At 47.1% G+C, this 21608-nt stretch overlaps 1 protein-coding gene across 1 annotated transcript; it reads left to right on the top strand.

The window, feature by feature from the left end:
* Window positions 1-5821: 5821 nt before the first annotated feature.
* On the top strand, window positions 5822-21282 carry Adora3 (adenosine A3 receptor). The gene is made up of 8 exons (XM_026394142.2): window positions 5822-6174; window positions 8172-8774; window positions 9285-9418; window positions 14994-15047; window positions 16515-16862; window positions 18279-18345; window positions 19166-19266; window positions 21212-21282. Exons 1-8 carry the CDS (start codon window positions 5822-5824, stop codon window positions 21280-21282), a joined length of 1731 nt encoding a protein of 576 aa, XP_026249927.2.
* Window positions 21283-21608: the final 326 nt, after the last annotated feature.

Below are 21608 nucleotides of genomic sequence, written 5' to 3'. Positions count from 1 at the left end.
TGTGAAGAGCTTTGTATACTATAAACCAAAACACCAAAACTGGTTTGTTGTTTTGGTACCAAGGATTGAATTCAGGGGCACTTAACCACTGAGGCATGTCCCCAGCCCTATTTTGTATTTTATTTAGAGAACAGGATCTCACTGAGTTGCTCAGGGCCTCACTAAGTTTCTGAGGCCGGCTTTGAACTTGCAATCCTCCTGCCTCAGCCTCCAGAGCCACTGGGATTAACAGGCATGCAACCACGGCATTCGGCCCAATACTGTTTTGGGGTTTGAAAGCAAAGCAGCTTCTCAACCTTCTTGAGTCATAAAGGATTGCATTTGGTACTGTCCTGGATCGTTCTGTGGGACTGGAGTGCATGTAGGCAGTGGCCCACCTATTCGTGTCTCCCTTGGTTCTCACTTCTCAGAGGTCTGCAGCCTCTGAGGTCCTTGGCTGTGTTTAAAGTTCTTGGCAGTGGAAAGGTGCTGCCATCTGGTGGCCACTGCTGAGCATAGCGCGTCAGCAAGGACGCGGGAATACGCTTTTCAGAGGCTTGAAGCTGATACTACTGCTGAAGACTCAAGGTAGTGCAAAGACTTCCTCATTTTTTTTTTTTGAGTGCCTAGAACCTGGAACAACTTTAGGATTAGCTGAACCCTCTTCTAGATCCTCCAGTTGGAGTAGGAGACCTTAGGATACGCTCCATGTGGATGGGTGGATCGCAGGTCGCCTTCTCTGGGCAGGGTTTCTCCTAATTTGGGGCTAAGGACCCTTGGCCTGGCTTCCCAGGCTTCACCTCTCCTTATGCCAGCACTAAGCTCTACTTACGGCCTTGCAAGTCCCAGCTCCTTGGTCACAGCTGGAGTGGCCGGAGTAGGAAGACCCTGGCGGCTCCAGATCAGCCTCACAGAGGAAGCTGGGCAGAGAGGCAGAGAAGGGAACGTGGTGAGGAGCGGGCACGCGGGCGAGCTACCTTCGGGCGTGACTCTGAGCCCTGGTTCTTTGGAAGCCTCTGCTGTTGGCCAGCAAACCTAAAGCTGTGTAAAAATATGAGGTTTTGGGGAAGTGGTGATGGAGCCAAGGGGAAGCGAGCAGGCTGACTTTGTGCAGTGCTGTCAGCAAAAGAGCCCTGGGGAGCAGCTGCCACCTCCGCCCCTGCCGCCCGACATCCTGTCTCGACAGTTCTAGGGCTCCAAGTCCTCCCCTCGAGTTTCTTCAAACACTGTTCTTTGCAGTTTGGGGAGGTGAGCAGTAAAGTTTTCAAGCCTTTTTTGGGAAGCTGCAAAAGATCCAATGAATGGTCTCTCCGGCCAGCCCTTCAGGATGTTAAGCAGAACCCCAGGGGCAAAGTTGCAGCTTCCCCTAGGTGTGTCAGGCCCCAGGAGGCTCCAGACCAGAGTGTGGGACGGGTGAGGCCTTTCCCTGCAATTCAGGGCCTATGATTCCTCCCAGATTCTTGCTACTGCAGTGGAATGGAGGTTTTTTTTTAAAAAAAAAAAAAAAAAAAAAAAAAAAAACACTTTAAATAAAAAAATATATATATATTAAAACATGTAGGAAAGAAATTAAGCTCATGAATATTCACAATATTGACTGACTCTGGCGCCCCCACATGGTCTGATATGAGGTAGTTAGGATACCCAGGGTGTCCTGAGAGCAACCCCAGCAGCTCAGGGTTGTTTTCACCCGTTCATGTGCTTTGTGTGTATTGCAATTCAGTGCACCTTCTTAAATAGAAATGCCTGGTTTTAACTTAACAAATCCTCTCCACACAGGCAAATTTTAAAAGATTCTCCCAAACAAAGAAGATACTAAAATGCAAGTTAAAATGAACATTTTCAGAGCTGTCAATTCTCCGAGTTCAAGTAGAAGCTATTTGCAAACCCTGGAGTTGAGTTCTTGTAGTAGAGCTAAAAACTGGCGTGGCTCTCTTTTAGGTGGGGAAATCTCCTGGATCACACTTCACTTATACTCTATTGCTCTATAAAAAAAATTATTGTTTTGCCCTCTTATCCCATAAATGGTTTTCTTTCTGGCCCAGAGCTCCCCTTGAGGCCCAGCCTCACCAGCAGCTTGATTGTGCAATCGTCTCTGGTTCTGCCATCTCTTTTTAACTCTGAGCAGTTGTCAAACATCTTACGCTTTTGTTTTGTGCTCATAATTGTCGGGGTCACTCTCTTTTCCAGATCTGAAGATATTGATCTGATATTGATAACAGAGCAACATCAAAACCAGGGGCTCCTTGTACTTCTGAAAGCTCCTTCCCATGTTTGTTCGTGTGTTCCCCCACTTCGGAAAGGCTGTCATTCAGAACCTGGGCTCTGAAGCCACCAGCTTGGGCTTGAATGCCAGCTTTGCCACTTTCTTAGCCGTGCTCCTGGGACAAGTGATTTAACCCTTCTGAGCCTCCTCTTGTTCGGCAGTAATGACAATGTCTTTTCCACCAGAGAACATTGAATGAGACTGTGGATTAGAAAATGTTCAATATGGTGCCTGACTTCACAGAGAGGACTTGACAGGTCCTAGCTGTTCTATGATTTTCATTATATACCCACTGCCAGTCTATGCCACCTGCTTCACTGAGGCGCTTTTTCCTATTGAATCATCAAAAATGTATCGAGCACCTTCTCTCTGCCAGGCATCATGATAGGGGCTGGAGATGCAGGGAGGAAAAGCCATGGTCTCAGCTCTCCAGGAACTTGTAAGCCAACAAGTGAAGTCAGCCTAGCTCAGCCCGGAGGTGACCCTGGGAAGAGGCACATCGGGGCAGTTTCCTTCCAGGCCTGTTTATTTTCTAGGCGGACTCCAGGGGACCGGCCCTCTGGCCAGGCCAAGAGAGGGTGTGTACAGGGGAGAAAAAGTGAAAGAGAAGGACCCAGCCACAGGTTCCCTGGTGTGGTGGAGCGTATGGTTTCTAGGGGAGAAGCAGGTGGCAGGAGCCTGCAGAGACTGTGAGACCCCATTGTGGAAGGGCTTCTACCGAAAGTCCAAGGAACGTGGACTTGAATGGCAACCTGGAGGCACTATGGAGATAAAGTGGCTTTTAATTTGGGGACTGGCGATCGGTGGGAGCGGTTTCAGCAGTATCATTCCGGTCACCAGAGAAGATGCGGTGAGACCAGTGAACATCACCAAGCCTGGGGGTGGGCTGTGAGTGCCGGTGGAGGAACAGGTGAACGAAGGAACCAGTGCCCTGGTTCCTGTCTCTTCTCTCCCCCAGCCAGCCTTTCTGATTTTAATTTACAGTGAACAAGACACGCAGGTCCCATTCATGGGCTGAAATGGAAAGTGACTGGTAGAACCTTGACCCTCACCCCTCAGATTACCCCCGTGTCTCTTCAGAAAACACCAAGGAAGGCCCTGCCTTGTTCACAGAAAAGCCCCTGAGGTAGGTGCATAGGTGTTGGGGCAGAATTCCCAGGTGGGAAGAAGTGGCTAGGTTGGTGGCCCCAAGTACGTCTCCTGCCCCTCCTCTTCCAGTGGGTTATTTGCTCCTGGGTGACCTGGTCTTGGACACAGACCCCCTTCCCTGGTTTTTCTACCCCAGCAGAGATGGGCTGGTTCCAAAAGAACCTCCCCAGGTAATGAAGGAGGACAAAAGGGGAAAGAATGTGAAAGCACAGACTGACCAGGTTTCCAGATCCATGTACCAGAGACGTTCCTGACAATGCCAGGCACCACTCCACTTCCAAGGGCTGAGCAGTTGCTCATGCGCTGTTCCTGACCTTGACCACCTTTGCCCCACTCCACCTTCTTCACCATGACTACACACCAGCCATCAGTTGTTCTTCTTGCTAGATGTAGGAGTTGCCCATTACATAACCAACACTCCTTCGCCAGCAAAGTCTCTGCTCCCGCCTTGCCACCAGGACGGGGTCCATCCATACTCAGCCTCACAGGTTGGACTGTGCTGAGGCAGGCCCCAGGAAGCCAGCTCCCTTCAGGAAACCACCTATTACCTGTACAGTCACCAACAACCAAGCAACAACCACTCCTCCCTACATAGGAAGATCTTTGTCTCTTATAAGGTTATTTGGTACCACTGGATAGCTGGGGGTGAGGGGGTGTTAGGGAATTGTTTGTTTTTTTAACTGATTGACCAAGATTCAGAGTACTTTAGGGTAAGAAAGGCTTTTTATCATGCAACAGGGTAGAAATTTCTTTCAGTAACTTCCTCTTCTGACGCAGAGATAGAGAAAGCAGTGGAGGCAGAATCATGAATGAGAGACCACATGGGAGGCTCGTGCATTTTTGCAAGGCCTCCCTCAGTACAGGGGTGTGGGCACAGCAAACACGGGAAATATGGCTGGAGAGGACTCCCATGAATATCTGAGGAGTTTGTTCAAGGAGAAATGACACGTCTGGGATGGGTGAGCTCGACTTGGGTCAGCTTGGACCAACTTGGGACACTGAAGGAGGATCAGTGGATGGTGCAGAAGAGCTGAAGAAGAGGAGCCTGACAGGCTTCTCTCAAGTGCCTCATTGAAAAATGTTGACTGGAAAACATACATAGGTGCCTAAGGTGAAAATTACGAACTCTTCATCCCACTTCTGTGAGCTTAGGTCTAAGAGTTCCTGCTTGCTGTCTCTCTAACTTGCCTGGTGGAAATGACGTCTGTGGGGCAGCCCTGAAAAGCACCTGGACCAAATAACAACTGCATCCAAGCATTTGGTTTCCAGAGACTGGGGACCAGGTGATCAGCTTCAGATAAAGGGGGTTTGGTTCCTGGATAGAAGCCTGTTCCTATTTGGGCTTGGGGAGCAAGAGTGGCAAGATACGCCAGGTGGTTGTGTACACACCTTACTTTTCCTCTTTTTTTTCTGCACAACTGGTCATCCTCTTGTCTGGCTGTTCCTCAGATAGGTCTGACACAGGCCAGTGCAAGTGAGAAGACATCTGAGACTTTTCTGGGGGTATAAGCTGCAAAGGAGAGATGGAGGCTCTGCAGTGCAGCTCCTTGGACATGCTGAGCGTTTGCTTTCCTGAGCAGGGATTCTTTGCTTGTCCCTTTGACAAAGGATCCTCGATGCAAAAGCTGGGTACCAGCTGTGCTCAGCAGCGAGTCTACACAGTCAGCTGAATTCTCGGTGCTTGCTAGTATGCACCAAGAAGGAATAAGTTCTGGCTAAGGTTAGGGGGCTGTTACCAAAATCTAATTCTTATTCCTCTGCTTCCCCTGTGTGTGTGTCTTTATCACGGGATCTTTCTGGGAGGAAAGCGGAAAGCAAGGGTATCATGTAGTCAGTGTTTCCAGCTCCTCCCCCACCCACCCACTCTCATCCAGTGCCTGAATGAAAGGATTCTGAAATGTCATCTCATCTTGAGCCTCTTTTATGCTACTCACGCCACCTTCTACTGTTCAATCCATCTTTTTGCTTAGAGTCCCTGGCTCTGTACTTCCTCTTGGCCTATCTCACTTCCTGAAACACCCTGAAGAGGGTTGCTTATCTTGATGGGGCTTGAAAAGCCCAGGGAGGGGGTGGCGGCAGAAGAAGGCACAGGCCTTGAGTGTGTCCTGTCTCAGGAACTAAGAACAGCAACACTTTCGGATTCAGTACACAATGAACTGTCCTCCGGGTTTCTGGGAGATCAAGGATGTGTGGCCCACAAAGGGGCTTGGAACTGGTCATCCTGTGATGGGTTCTGTCTAAGGAGAGGGTCTCCAAGAGATTGCCCCACCACGGAAGAGAAGCAGTGAGTGAGTTTTGAGTTTCAGACTTGCTGCCTGTGGACTTCCAGGAAGATGTCTGGCAAGAGCTAGGTTCACTCGCTGCGAATCCTGCTAGACAGGAAGCCTGCTGGCCCACGGGTCACCTGGGAGGTTCCTCTGGGAGAGGATGATGTCTGACAACAGCACTACCCTGCCATGGGTCACGATTCCTTACATCGCCTTGGAGGTTTTTATCGGACTCTGTGCCATGGTGGGCAATATACTGGTCATCTGGGTGGTCAAGCTGAACCCCAGCCTGAGGACCACCACCTTTTTTTTCATTGTCTCCCTAGCCCTGGCTGACATTGCAGTTGGGGTGCTGGTCATACCTTTGGCCATTGTCATCAGCCTGGACATCCCAATGCACTTCTACAGCTGTCTTTTCATGTCCTGCGTGCTGCTGATCTTCACCCATGCCTCTATCATGTCCTTGCTGGCCATTGCTGTGGACCGATACCTGCGGGTCAAGCTCACTGTCAGGTAACCTGCATGAAGAGGGATGGGATGCTGCAGGGGTCTGGGTTCAAATCTCTGACCTTGCCATCTGACCTTGGGCATGTTATTTAACTTTCTCAATTTCTGTTTCCTCATCTTGGTCAAGGGGCTACAAAGCTCAGATTGCAGGCTTTTCCAGTGAAAATGAATTCAAATTAGCCTTTGACGTTGATAGAAGACAACAAATGTCTTCTCACTATATGGTGAGAGTTTGTGGGAGTTCAGCAATGATGAGCTGAGACTCATTATTGAGAAACAGGAATGTTTTCAGAGGAATGCTCTAAGCCCTTCTCCACTGACCCTGGGTGTGTGTTCAGTCCCCAGAGGAGCTAAAAATAAAAAAAAAGTTTGGTGCATCTTTAATAGAAAATGCTGTTGAGTTTTAGAAATGAGAAAAACCTACAGCAAAGATGTTTTAGGAGAAATTGGAATAATTGGAATAAGAGGAAGACAAACAGAAGGTTGTGTTGCTTTGCAAATTTAGGCTAGTATTTTAACTTTGCTTCCTATTCTCTGCCTGCCACGATGTTGAGAAAGGGGTTCTTAGAATGTATATTTTCTTTTTCTTCTTCTTGGGAGGTACGAGAGCTTTCCCCCTCCAAAAAAAAGTTCTTCTTTGTGCAAAGAACATGTGACTCTGTGAGGAGAACACACTGCTAAGTGGAGAAACTGAATTCCCCACGTGTCCTAATTGCATTGGTCTTGGGAGAGAGCCTGGTGAGGGAGCTTGCAAAGCTTTGGAGGTAAACAAGTCTGGGTTCAAATCTCTGACCTTGCAATCTGACCTTGGGCATGTTATTTAACTTTCTCAATTTCCGTTTCCTCGTCTGTATCATAAGATGATGCTCTGATTAAGATGCGCTGAGCCAGACTCATCTCCTTTCAATTGCAAATCCACCATTTCCAGCTTGCTTATGTCACTTGTCTGTGATTCCTTTTATTTTTTTTTCACCTATAAAATGGGAATAATAATTGCACCTTCCTCATCAGATTCAATGTGGTAACCCATGCGAAGTCCTTAGAAAATTCCTGTTCCATAGACTGTGCTCAATAAATGGTAGCTACAATTACTATTCTTTTCACCATTGCCATCCATGAAATGGAGATTATCATAAACACATCTCCAGTTGGTTGTGAGTGTTAATTGAAGTAAAGTCTACTGAGTAGATAGCACTTAACAATATTAGTGTCCCTCTTGCAGTCTGTGTAGATTGCTGCCAAGAGGGACATTTCAAGGGGGAAATGGGGACTCCCTGGATGAGTCTGGTAAGGGCTCTAAAGCACTTCAACATGACCATGGTGACTATTCTGCGTCTGCCACGATGTTGAGAAAGGGGTTCCTAGAAGTATATTTTCTTTTTATTCTTTTTGGGAGGTACGAGAGCTTCCCCCCCCCCCAAAAAAAAAGTTCTCCTTTGTGCAAAGAACATGTGACTACGTGAGGAGAATAGACTGCTAAGTGGAGACATTGAATTCCCCACGTGTCCTAAATGCCTTGGTCTGTGATTCTTCTCTCTTCTCTTGGGGAGAGAGCCTGGTATGGATGTCTCTGCATATAGACATACAGGGGCAGATTCAAGGAGAGGGAAGGGAGGGAGAAGCGTAGTGTAATTTATGAGCCTCTGCACAATAGCCAGGTAGGTGATCCCTGGAGACTTCGATACATCTTACACGCTAGGCATTGAAGAATTCCTGAGCTGCAAATGGAGCCGTGACTGGAGTATGCAGACATCCTACTCTAGACAGCATATCCCTGACCCATTCTAAACTGTTGTTCTTTAGAGAAGTCCCTCTGAATTGTTCTCTAATCAGCGTCTGCTTGTCTTGTCTTAGAATCACCATAGACTGACTATCAGAGCTCTCCTCTTTTAACAGAAGATTGGGGAATCGAGAGGGTGTGCGCTGGGTTCCCCCCACCTCACCTCCTCCACTGTCTCCATAATTTCTGCTGTGAATTCACTGGTTCTTTTCCATTCGAACAGATACAGGAGGGTCACCACTCAAAGAAGAATATGGCTGGCTCTGGGTCTTTGCTGGCTGGTGTCCTTCCTGGTGGGATTGACCCCCATGCTTGGCTGGAATGGGAAGCAAACCTCAAGGTACCCCCAGAATGACACCTTGCTTCCGTGCTGTTTCCGTTCTGTCATGAGCATGGAGTACATGGTCTTCTTCAGCTTCTTCACCTGGATCTTCATCCCTCTGATCATCATGTGCACCATCTATATGGACATCTTCTACATCATCCGGAACAAACTCAATCAGAGCTTTTCTGGCTCCAAAGAGACAAGTTTGTATTATGGCCGGGAGTTCAAGACAGCCAGGTCCCTGTTTCTGGTTCTCTTCTGGTTCGCTCTGTGCTGGCTGCCTTTGTCCTTCATCAACTGTATTTTGTACTTTAACATTGAGGTGCCAGAGTATGTGATGCTCCTGAGCATCCTGCTGTCTCACGCGAACTCCATGATGAACCCTATCATCTATGCTTGCAAAATCAGGAAGTTCAAGGAAACCTACCTTTTGATCCTCAAAACCTGTAGAGTCTGCCAGTCCTCTGATCCCACCAACCCAGGCACTGAGCAGATTTCTGGGTAGTTGTCCAGGAAAGATGCCTCTGTCTCATGGACCTTGGGATTCAGCATCAACACTGTGGGCCTGTGCTTCTAACCAGGCACCCTTGATCCCTTCACTAGGTCGGGAGCCCAGTGAAGGCAAGTTACCTGCCATGAGACCTTCACTACTACCCTCTTCCTCCACTCCATTATTTTTCCCTTGTTCTTCTCTAATTCAATTTCCTGGAGGCCCGACTTGAGGGATCGTGTGTTAATGACTGTGTTCCTCCTTCCCAAACAGAAGGAGTCGTGGAACTGGAAGGGTGTCTGCTTGACTTACTGACAGGAGGTTCTAACTGGGATGGACACCTATGTGATGCTGTCTGAGTTCTAGAAGAGAACCTGCTCTCAAAAGATTCCCAGGAGAGGGTGGGAACAGGAGGAGTGAATTGAGCTGAAGGGGGGTCATACACTGCTGAATTCACCTGGAGATGTATTTGTGTAAATAAAAGATGATCGCTAACTGTTGTTTGGCTCTTTGCTGGTCAGCTGGGGCTTGAAGACCCAGCCGGCTGCTTGGGCCATTCAGCCTGCTGGTTATGGTTACCTGGAGCTAGATGACATGCTCACCTTCTTACCACTTTCCCCAGGACACCCTGCTCCTGATTCCTGGGCTGATCAGAGCACTTGCCAACTTTATAAACTATTCACCTGTTGTTCGAGAAAGAGCCCTGATCATTTCCCCTAGCGTTTCATTCTATGAGGCGTAGTGGGTGTAGGGCAAAAAGAGGCAACCAGCAGTTTATTCATTGAATACTTTCTCTGCACAGTCTCCTTTGGTCCCAACAATCTGTGAGGTGGGTACTGCAATTATTTTTTATCTCCCTTTCACAGAAAAAACAGACTGATGCAACAGAGAAGTTAAGTAACTTGCCTGTGATTCACACGATTAACAAGTAGTGGATTTAAGCTCAGACCTGCCCTAGGGGAAAAATCCAAGCTTCCTGCCATCTATTCTCAGACACGAAGGAAGCGCTGATAACTTCAAATCCAAACTCTCAAGCTCACCTTATGTACAATTAACAGATGGATGGGTTCAAGCTACAGTGTGTGTGTGTGTGTGTGTGTGTGTGTGTGTGTGTGTGTGTGTATGACAATTGGTGGAGGTTTTGCCTTAGCTACTTTTGCTGATCTTTAATTAATCAGGATATTGACAGGACAGATGTCACTCATTGTTGTTCCCACATTGAGTGTGGCTCCAGGCATTTAAGGAACCTCCAGGCATCTCTGGTTTGGCCTCCAAATCTGCAGCGGTGTGTGGACGCTCACTCCAAGTGTATTAACTTGACAAGTGCAGCGGGATGAAGGTTCCAATTAAACCAAGAGCATAGGGTATCTTAGCCATTCCTGGAAATATTTCCTAAACCTAATCTTGGGCCAGAGCCTGGTAACCAAATTTATCTTGTTAACATTGCCATTTTAGCAAAGGGTCCTTAATTCTCTTTCTTATTTCTTCCAGAAAAGGCCAGGAAGTATCAAGTTTGAACTTTACCCCTTTCTTAATTTTTGGTTTTAGTTAATGAACATCCCCAGATAGAGGTCCTGAGTTTATAAACTCTACCCTGTTGGAGAATGAAGGGGAAGTGCTGGCGAGCTCTGTTTCCTGGTAATCTTCACACTATGACTCTTAATTGACTCTCTAACCCAGTTGCTATAGCAACATATAGCCCCTGCCCGCCCTTTATTTTTTGGAAACTTGATTTAAAGTCACTACTTCCCTCAACTCAGAGCACCTAACTGTCCTGGTTGTTTGATATCATTGGACGAGCCATAGTTCCTGGGTTTCAGAACTGCTTTTTTTGTTGTTGTTTTTAATACCTTTATTTATTTTTTATGTGGTGCTGAGAATCGAACCCAGGGCCTCACAGATGCGAGGCAAGCCTCTGCCACTGAGCCCCAGCCCCAGCCCCAGCCCTCAAAACTGCTTTTATTTTTTTCTCTCCCTTCCCCTTTTCTACCCTGCTTTTCTCCCCCGAACCCCTGATTGCCACAACAGCTTGCATTTTTTTTGCCAAATAGGAATCTCTTGAAATAAGGTGTTGCACTAGCCCAGAGGAAGCCCTTAGAGAGAAAATATCCTTTTTAGAGTAAACTCAAAAAAGACGAACCAAAAATCATCGGTGAGGAGGTTGGTTAGACATAGGGAGAGCCACCCTGGCTCTCATGGGAGTCTCCTGTGGGTCCTTGTGCAGCCAGATAGTAAAGGGTAGCTGTGGGCTTCTATTCTAAGAGAGTCGGTTAAAGGACCACCCAGATAAAACTGAGATTTGCTTCCATCTTCTCCATGGGAAGCATCTAGAACGAAGGTGAACGTTGAGTAACTGGGTTTGCTTACCTTTTAAAATTATTATGTTTTTGAGTCGAGGTGAAAATAAACAAAGACCCGCTTAGTGAGAAGAAGCAAAGTCTATGTATTCTGAGCTTGCTGTAGCAAAGAAGCTGACCACCATCGCTAGCCTTTGGAAAATGCTCACAGGCAGGCAGAGGAGTGGGAAGGCCAAAGGATAAAGATAAACACTAAAATTTTAATGAGCTTATCTGAGCATTCAACAATTCATGAACTGGGCAGCACTAGTCAGCAAGTAGTTGAGGACGACCTTGAGAAGAGGGGTCAGGGTTGGGGGACTTTTAGAAAGCATTTGTGGAAGCAAGACAAATATATTTGTACATTATTTGTATAACTGATCAAGTGAATTTTGATTTGATGTATTTATTGAAGTCCCACATTAGAGGCCAGTTGGGTGGTTTCTGATTAAAATTAAGTGCTGTTTTATGGTTTTACACTGAGTTGGTTTCAACTTGACTATGGAGAAACTCGAGGTGCTAAAGCCACTGAAGTCCAGGTAAACTTTTTTATCAGAGGAAAAAAGGAAAGACTTCAACTGTGTCCTGATTGGAAGGTGTTAGGATGGGGAACTTGTAGGCTAACTGAAGTGGGGGCATTTTGTATGATTGGTTGAGGGTGCATATCTGGTTGGTCCTAAGTTGGAAGCTGGGACAAAAATTGGGGAATGGCTGGGCGCAGTGGGGCATGCCTGTAGTCTCAGCAGCTCGGGAGGCAAAGGCAGGAGGATTGTGAGTTCAAAGCCAGCCTTGGCAACTTAGTGAGGCCCTCAGCAAGCTGGTGAGACCCTGTCTCTAAATAAAATACAAAAAGGGCTGGGGATGTGGCTCAGTGGTTAAGTGCCCCTAGATTCAATCCCTAGTACAAAAAAAAAATGGGATGACATCACTTATTAATTAACCCCTAGCAATTTGGGGGGATTGTTATAGGGTTTATTTTTGGCTTCCTAAATTGTCACTAGAGATAATAATCTGATTTCCTTTAAGCCTAACTTAGCACAGGCTGGTTTATTGTGTATTATAGATAAGCTGTTGGCTTCTTGAGCGGGTTGCTGGAGGTTATGAGTCAGATTTCTGTTTTTATATGGTCTCGCCATTGTCTGTATTCAGTTTCCTACAACTAAGTGCACATTTTCTGCAGAAACTCTGCCTTTAGATACTAGAGCTGAGTGGAAGGAATAAGAAAGTTTGGGCCACATCTTGCCCCAGTCACTCAAATGACACAGTATGTAAAGTCTTTTAGTAAACTCTAAAGTGCTCCACAACTTTATGTATTGCTGCAATTGGGGAAGCAAGTATACTATAATGGAAAGAGGAATTTTTCTTTTTTCTTTTTACTTGTTGCCCTTACCCTCCCCAGATGTAGCATCAGATCCCAGTGGCTTTACTGGGTATGTGAACTTGGGCCGGCTCCTTAAATTTCTGAACCTCCGTTTTCCTCATTTGACACTCAAGTCAAGCTGTTTTCGTTTTTTACTTTTTAATATACAAACTTGAGTAACTACAATAATGAGTCTCAAATATCCGTTATCCTGCTTTAAAAATGATCAATTTATGGTCAACCTTGTCTCACTTGTGGCCACACCCACTTGCCTTACTCTATTGTCCTGACATGAAATGATTTCATCTGTAAACATTTTGGTTTTTGTATTTATTAAAGATGTTTTGAAGTTCTCACTCAGCGTGTTCTTAGTTCCCATTTGCCTTCTTATTGACACCTCTAAATAGAATAGAAATGAGTTCTACCCTGCAGGTAGAGCAGTGGAACTCACAACAACAAGCTATACTCAGCAGGCTAGGACACACATCGGTCATTCTCTGTAACTCTAGCCCTTTCATTTGCTTTACATGTGACATTTTCACATCTTGGGCATTTTGCTGTTACCTATTTGCGCATAATCTGTTTCTCTTTCTGCCAGCATTTTCTTTGGTTTCATAGTACCATTTCTGAGCAATATTGAGCAATAGAGCCTTGACAGAGGAAAGAATTGCTTTTAAAAAATAGGATTATGTGGGGCTGGGGATATAGCTCAGTTGGTAGAGTGCTTGCTTTGCATGCACAAGGCCGTGGGTTCAATCCCCAGCACCACACACACACACACACACACACACACACACACACACAAATAGGACTACAATATCTCTGCTAATTATTCACTGTAGCATGAGGGATTATCCCCAAATTTAAAGATTTATGACAATTATATCTTGTGCTGTCCTGTCCATGAGTCAGGAATTCAAGGGATATTTTGGTTGGATGGTTCATGCTCCTGGTCTCTCATGAGGTTACCAGGTCCACAGTCATCTGAAGGCTTGATTGTGGCTGAAGGGTCTGTTTACAAGGTGGCTCTCACATGCCTGGCAGATTGGCCTTTTTCCTCCTGAGCTTCTCTATAGCCTGTCTGGTCCTCAGAACACGGTGGTTGACTTCCCCAGGAGAGGTCAGCATAAGAGACTAAGGTAGAAGTTGCAAACCTCTTATGATCTAGCATCTAAAGCGTACACCCTAATGTCTGCCATGTTTTGTGCTCACACAGACCAGCCTGAATGATCAATTTCAGAGTGACCCTACATGGGCATGTACACCGGGAGCCATCTTGAAGGCTGGCTATTATAATACCATGATCACATCTGAAACAAAATTAATAATTATTTCTTAATATTTCTTATCCGTATCAGCTACCTAATGTCCTGAATTATTTTCAAACAGGATGCCAATAAGTATTTGTCCCTATGTCTCTTGAATCCAGTTTAATCTATGGGTTCTCTTTCTCTTCCTTCCACCCCCCAACCTCCCATGCAATTTGTTTGTCAAACTCATAGAGGTTTTTGTAGGAGTAAATGAGTTAATGTAGGCAAAACACCGACCACAATACAAGCTTACTGCTGGCCCAGATGCTGAGTTCCTGTGTGTTAGAGGAAGGCTCTCCTTTCTTGAGGGAAGACATTATTGCATGATCTAGAAAACCATCCACATCCGGCCCTTGGTGGGAGTGCTAGCTCTGGAGTGTGATAAGTAGCAACCAGCTTCAAGAAATTAAAGGTGGCTCAAGGAGTCAAACTTAAAATGAGTGGCCAGAGGATGAGTCCCCATTAGGAATCAGAGGAAGCTGCTGCCGTTGCTGCTGCTTCATGGACAGACCTCCCTGATTTGTCCCGGCTCCATCTCGGAAAGCTCTCAAGAATTCTGGAGACTGCTGCCCTGGCTGCTGACTCCAAAATACTCACCCCTCTGCCTGCTCCCGTGTTGCAGCTTCAGACACTACTGCTCCTGAGAGCTGGCATGCTCCACTCCTAACCACATTCCCCAGGTGAGCCGGCAGCATTCCCCTGGGAGTTAGGCTAGTTAGGAATTTTGCTGGGATCCACCCCCCACCCCCAATCTGGATAGTCATTTGGTCTCAGGAGTGGTGAAGGGGCAAAAGCAGTGGCCTCTGATCATACCCAGAGCATTAGCAAGACAGGGTGTGGTTGCACACCTAATGTGTGCCAGCAGCGACGTGTGTGTCTGTGTTCTTCTGAGTGTTCTTCAAAGTGCCATGTGCCAGAGTGGGTTTATCCAGGAGGGGTGTCTCCATGGCTATTCTTGGCTCTGCTGGAAAGCCCAGAATATTCTTAGTTGCCCCCATAAATAATAAGTTTGTGCTGGTAAATGTCATCCCTCTGATGAGGTGCCATGGTTCAGTGGACAGTTGGGCTAGCTGTACACACCAGGACTGCTTGCAATAACCTGTGGTTCCCACTTTTCACTGATCTCTCCAAAGAGGGATAAAACTCTTAAGGCCAAACACACCTGTTTTTCCTTGAACAGATCCAGAAATTCCTGAGGTCCCTGGGTTCTTCCTGTGGTTCCAGTCGAAGGTCCAGTCATGGGGCTCTTCATCCTGTTCTCCTGGGCTCTTCTTTCAGGTAAGAGGAGAGGAAGGAGCACCTCTGCCCTCCAGGCTGCTGTGACCTTCCTGGAGACCTTGCATTTTCTTCTCTCTTCCTGTTTGGAGTCCCTACTTATCAGCTCGAGCCACCTAAATGAGTGGGGAAATAAAAGGTGAAAACAGGTCTTGTCTCTATTAATTCTCGAACGTTCCTCTGATGGGAGGATTGTGGGAGCTTGGAACCCTTGGTTAAAATGAGGGCTCTGTTTTTTCTCTGTTAGTTGACCCAAATTCCCCTTCCCTTCCTTTTTTTTTCCCTCAAAAAGTATCTGTGCAGATATGTGTCCACATTACTTTTTCCTTCTGCCTATGCCTGACACCAAAGATGGGACTCACTCAGAGCATGGGGTGTGCCCTGCTGTGTCACCCCTCAGCAGTGTCACTTTTGGAGTTGCTGCATTGGTCTCTGGGTCAATGTCAGTGTGACAACCCCCCACACACACACACACACACTCCCACCCAGAGGATCATGTGATCTTCCCTGTGGGTTTTTTTTAGGAGAACAAATGACATCTAGGATGTGAGCATGCTTTGCAGGTTGGTGACACCCCAAGCCTAGCACACAGTCGATGGAGGGCTGAGAGGGATGAGCTCTGCCGTGCCGTCTCTTTTCTTTGCTGGACCTGTTGTGCATGAGTTCCTCAGTAGGCAATATCCTGACGTGATAGAGGTGCCCATGGCCAGTCTTGCATGGAGGAGATGGTAAACTCCTGGCTCAGAACCTGAGCCCCTCTGTCTTCAGCCCCATGCAGCCAGCAGAAGCCTCCACAATTTTCACTTTCTATCTGAGGCTGCCAAGGTAGGGTGGGTAGCCAGGGACAGACGGTGTGCTGACAGTGAACCTCCGGCTCTTCCAGGCTCCCCACCAGACAATGGCAAGAGGCCTCTGGTGCACTGTCCCTTAGACCAGGAATAGAGACTTCTCTGGGGTTGCCATGTTGGTTTCCTAGGGAGGCCATAACAGAATACCATAACAGCTTAAACAACAGAAATGTATTTCCTCACAGGTATGGAGGGTAGAAAGAAGTCCAAGACCAAGGTGCCTGCAGATGTGGTTTCATTCTGATGCCTTTCTCCTTGGCTCATTGTAGGCTATCCTCTTGCTGTGACCCCAGATGGTCATCCCTCTTTCCATATCTTAATCTCTTATTCACTTAATAAGGATGCTGACCATATTGGATTAAGGACAATCTCCTGTGATCTTACTTTAACTTGATTACCTCTTTTAAAGACCTCTGTCCAAAGATATTCTATAACCAATTTTAGCAGGACACAGCTCAGCCCATAACAGCTGTCTACCGATAACAGGCAATAAAAACCAGCCTCCAATTCTTTAATTATCTTTCAGGTGGACAGGCGGGGAGAAACTGCAGCATGCTTGAAAGAATAACAGTGTGTGTGTGTGTGTGTGTGTGTGTGTGTGTGTGTGTGTGTGTCTTCACAGATGCCATGGTCATGGACAGAAAAGTGAAGGAAAGCTTCGTGCTAGGCACAGCTTCTGCCAGCTGCAATTACGACGCCCACTATAAGCATCATACCAAATATTGGTGCCGAGGCTATTTCCGGGATTACTGCCACATCATTGCTTTGACCCCCAACAGCACGGACCGTGTGGCCCTGAAGGACACAGGAAGCCAATTCATCATCACTGTGTCCTGCCTGACCAAGGAAGACACGGGCTGGTACTGGTGTGGTATCCAGCGAGACTTTGCCAGGGATGACATGGATTTTACAGAGCTGATTGTGACTGACAGCAGAGGAGGCCAGGACAACGAGTTTTGGTCTGGAAAAGGTAGAGGCTGTCAGGGGTTTTACTTGGGTAACCCAGGGGGCTGTGCATTTGTCGGTATGGTAAAAACTCAGAAGATGGGAGTACCAACCCAGGCTCTCCCCTGGTTCTCTGGGGGTGACATGGTCTCTCCCTCCAAGGTATGGTAGTCATGCTTGGTGCGGGGATTAATTGGGAGTCTGGGGAAAGCGAGTCTGTTTGGTTCCTGGGGCCACTGTCCACTGTTGGAACATCCCTCTCCTTGTGGCAATCTGGTTGATAGGCCTTGGAAGAGGCTAGTTGGAGGCTAGATTTCACAGGTGTGAGATCTCTGTGTTGATGGTCAGCTTCCTGCCCTGAAGAGTCACACAGGGTGCAAAATGTGACCCAGATGCCTGGGGAATTGTCAACTTAAATAATTTTAATAATCTGCATGGATAAATATCGTGGTCAAACTGGTCAGTATTTGCTTTTACTTATAAGGAATGCAGTCTCTGCTTAGAGGTCACGGGGAGAGTGTGGCGGGGGCTGGAACATACAGGGCCAAGTCCAATGGAGCCAGTCCATTGCAGCTTTTGGCCAGAGCTAAGACACGGGGCTCAGCAGATGCTCACTCATAAACTCCTGCTGAATGCTAGAAACCTCTTTTTGCACCTGAAGGCCTTTGTCTTTCGGGAGGGGGCTTCTTATTGTTTTCAGTTCTAGAAGTAAAGACTTTATCACAATCTGGAGCACAAGGACAGTAGGAAAACAGACCAGAGGACTTAAGGGATCCCCACCCTACCCCTCCCTGGGCTGGAAAGAGATCCTTGTTTACACTTGACCTACTGGTGCTTGACAGTGTCATTCACTGCCACTGTCTTCCTGCTTTGTGTGCTTCTGCTTTTATTTCACTGTAGAGCATGTCCTGAGTTTGAAGCTCAGGATGAGAGAAGTCCATATAAATGTGTTCCTCAGTGTAGATAAACACGCCCCTTCCAGATCTTTTCAGAGGAGACAATGTGGGTGACTGTGGTGGGATTTCTCCCACTGAGTTCTTTGTGGTTGTCAGAAGCATGTGACAGTTACATCACCTACCGATCTGTTCCTTAAGCCGGGGATTGGCCTTCTGGTTGTTCCCACCTATGGGAGTGGCCCTCAGCCTGGGTCTGTTACCACGGGCCATCTGTAGTCCACGTGGGGCCTTCATACAAACCTGGAAAAGGTGCTCAAGAGCATGGGGTCCAGTGACCGTGGCCTGGATTCCACTCCCGACCTGTCCCCTCAGTCTTGTTCCCTGTGCAGGGCACATTTATACAACAGTGCTTGGTGCCTATGCTTTGCTGGAAGTCAATAGGTGCTTGCTCTCTGGAGATTGTGAATGGCAGGTAGAGCTGCCGCTGGAAGGCCCCGAGGACCTGGGTATGGGCCTCACTTACTCAGTCATCCTTTCTGATTCAGACTCACCAGGCAACAAGAACAGAAGCTGCAGGGCTTCCAGAATCATCCACAAGGCCGACCGCTCCAGGTGAGTCTTAGAAGACAGATGGGCTTGGGAAGGGAGTGGAAGGAAGGGACCCAACAACATAATACCGTGATTGGTTGGTTTGCACTTACTACTTTCCAGGTGCATATTGCTTTCCACCTGAACTACCTATCCTCAATAGGACTATTTGATTTCTTAAAAAAAGAATATATTAATTACAAAAAAAACAGAGCTCTTGCCTAACATGCACAAGGTCATAGGTTCAATCTCTAGTACCTCAAAAGAAAAAATATATATATAAATAGTTTAGGACTCTTGTTTGGAAGCAGCAAAAATTGCCTTTAGCTACTTTAATTTAACCCGGAGGTGGGGGGGGGGCATTTATTTTAAGGACTGAGCAGTGTCTCAAATGCTGGGGCTGGGATGAGGCCACCTCTGAAATTGCCAGGAGGATCTGCAGACTTCATCTCCCCTTGTAATCAGCTACTCCTGTATGTTTTTGCTTCTTTCTCTCTCTGTACTGATCTTTGATATTTCCTTTATTGCCCCCTCCTCCTCCTTGTGCCACACAATAAGGCATCTTGATCTATCCCTCTCCGTTCACGAGTCTGGCCAGTTTGAGACTTCATCTTCCTATTCCCAGCTCCCAGTTGATTTCTGAGGAAGGGGCTCACTGGCCCAGCCTGATCAGATGTCCACTAGGTCTATGCATGTGTGGTCCACGGGACAGGGCCACTCTATAAAGTTCCCAGGAGCTGGGTTGGGAGTGGCGGTTGCAGATCTCAGAAAAGGGCGAAACGGAGTAGAAAACCAAATGGTGGTTCCTTCCAAGGGAAGTGAAATTGGCTCTAATTCCTTCCAGGATGTCCATCCTTATCATTTGCGTACTGCTTACCAGTTTGGGGATCATCTTTATAATCAGTCATTTGTCCAAGAGAAGGAGAAGTCAAAGGAATAGAAGGGGTAAGTAGCCTTTGGCAGTGGGGATAAGGAAGACAGGAATTAAAGCCCATGAAAGAGGTCAAGGAACAGTTTTCAACGAATCAATGTGGCTCCCCTCTTATTGCCTGTGCACCTAGAGACCAAGGTGGCCAGTCCATGGGCTGGGGGAAATATCTGTGTCACGGTGACAAAGATATCAAGAGAGGAGGCAGAGGAGCACCGTGGCCTTCTTAGCTGGAGGTGTGTGTAGACAGGGTGGAGGGAAGCCCTGAGACCACCACAGCGTGCCCTTCTTATCTGGAGGGTCACCTGCTTCCCGAGCACACCAGCTCTTGGTGGCAGCCTTACTCCTTGATTGAAACATTTTGTTTAGGAATTTCTGGAGCCAAGGCTCCTCCTGTCAAAGGAAGGAGCTTCTGAGACCCGGGGTGGGCGGGCACAGAGAGGTGTCCTTGAGAAGGGGTGGGGGGAAGAGGACAGTCTCTGGGGTCTTAACCCTAGTCTTGAGGCAAGGAAGTTGCCCTTTAGCTTTGTGTCTCCTGCTCTCTTGGGTGGCTACAGGTAAAGGCCTTGGGAGAGGCCCCCAGAACAGCCAAGCTTCTCCTGTGAATCCCACGTCCTTGGTAAGTTCCATTCTTGATTCTTCTGCTCTGGGTGCTGTGCCCCACAGCGACCTGGTCTTCAGGTCTCCCCGCTTCCTGAATAGAGAAGAGACGGCGTGATTTGTTCATCTTTCCCTTGGGGGAAGCCTCAGAAACACCAGTGCTGGTCTTCACTGTCTGGAAGATCCTCTAGCCACCATGGGGTGATTCTGCTAAGCTCTGAAGTGCACACCAAGCAAAAAATAACAGATGCAAGTGCCTCTGGCTTTTTAATTTTTTTTTTTCTTTTTTCTTTTTATGCTCAGACACATGCTAGGCAATGAAGACTGTGGACATAATTATAAAATAAACCCCAACCTCCTCTGGGTACGAGTGTAAAAGGAACATTTCAAGGAAAGAGGGGAAAAAACAAAACATAACACGAGACACAGGGTGACACACGAGTCTGCGGCCTGGAGAAGCTGAAATCTCAAGCCAAGGCTGTAAGGACTTGTGCTCTCCCTGGGGTTTTCTGACCTGTGACCAGAGCAGGAGGCCTGAGAAAGCAACGTGGTAGCTCCCAAGGTGTTTCTGGCTGTTAGTCCTCCAGGACTCTGGGATCTGTGGAGGGTGGGGGACATGGGCAAAACAACCAGCGACCACTCCCTCTGTGACACAATCACGATCTATGTTTTTGCAAACCAACTTCTTTGTCACTCCTTTAAGGCATGCCCTTGGGCAGCTCTTTATGTTTTTGAACCTGTTTTCTTCTCTGTAAATTGGAACCCCCATTCCCATACTACCTAGGATTTTCCCTTCATTTCTTCATTCATTCATTCAATAAGAACCATGCTGGATGCTGGATATAATGGTGAGCAAAATAAACAGCATCAGCCTACATGGAGTGGTATAAAATGCGAGGGAGACAAACCACCACCGAAACGCACAACTATAAGGTTGTCACTTGGAGTAAGGGGAAACACAGGGTACTATGAAAGGTGACAGTGGAAGCCAGCACTATATGTTTAGGAAGGAGTTGAGCAAGCTGTTGCTGTCAAGGTCTGCTTCCTCCCACTAGGGCAATTAAAATGTGGTAACCTGAAGCAAGGGCCCTGCTACTTTGACATTCTTGGGTTCTGAAGAACCCAGTTGCATTCACATCATCTAAGCTTGGGGGAGGCCAACACAAGCCCCAGGGGCCAAGCTTCCACATTGACCCACCAATGAGTTTTTCAGTAATGACATCAGATTTCAGCCCTGCAAACCAACTTTGGTCTTAGTCCCCAGGAAGCTCCCATGAGAGAGTTTGCAATTTTTGCTGCAGAAGCATTCAGGTAGGCAATAGATCTCAACTGAATTTTCCTTTTTCTATTCCCCCAACAAAGTAGGCAACTCTTGGAAGCTCCTCCTATTTGTCCTGACTCCACAGGAAATGGCTCATACTGAACAGATGTGACTGAAGATTTCTTTTATTTAGTTCATAAATAAAGTGATGATGCTACAATAGTATCACCATGACAACTGGCCCACATCTCGGGGACTGATTCTGATCTCTCAGGCTTTCTGAAGGACTTTCTCAACTCACCAGCAAATCATTTGTAACAACGGTGACAGTCAGAAGAGCTGCCATAGATCACACTGAGCAGGGCTACAGTCAACCTCTCCAGACGTTAGTTCTCCTGCATCTGGGTCAGGGGGTCAGAAAGTCATTTTTATTTGTTATCCAATAAATTTCTGATCCATGTTTAATGAACTCCAGGGTATGACTAACTCCTCCTAGGG

This window comes from Urocitellus parryii, chromosome 11 (assembly GCF_045843805.1).
Source record: "Urocitellus parryii isolate mUroPar1 chromosome 11, mUroPar1.hap1, whole genome shotgun sequence".
In the NCBI taxonomy this organism is placed as follows: Eukaryota; Metazoa; Chordata; class Mammalia; order Rodentia; family Sciuridae; genus Urocitellus; species Urocitellus parryii.
The sequence above is the reverse complement of the archived record's forward strand: the minus strand, read 5'-3'. Positions and strand labels throughout refer to the sequence as shown.

Bases quoted from the DNA above. Each gene is read 5' to 3' on its own strand.
- Adora3 (XM_026394142.2), top strand. From the start codon at position 5,822: ATGATGTCTGACAACAGCACTACCCTGCCATGGGTCACGATTCCTTAC. The intron at 6,175-8,171 runs GTAACCTGCATG...CCATTCGAACAG, and splicing joins CGGGTCAAGCTCACTGTCAG to ATACAGGAGGGTCACCACTC. The intron at 9,419-14,993 runs GCACTTGCCAAC...CTGTGGTTCCAG, and splicing joins TGATTCCTGGGCTGATCAGA to TCGAAGGTCCAGTCATGGGG.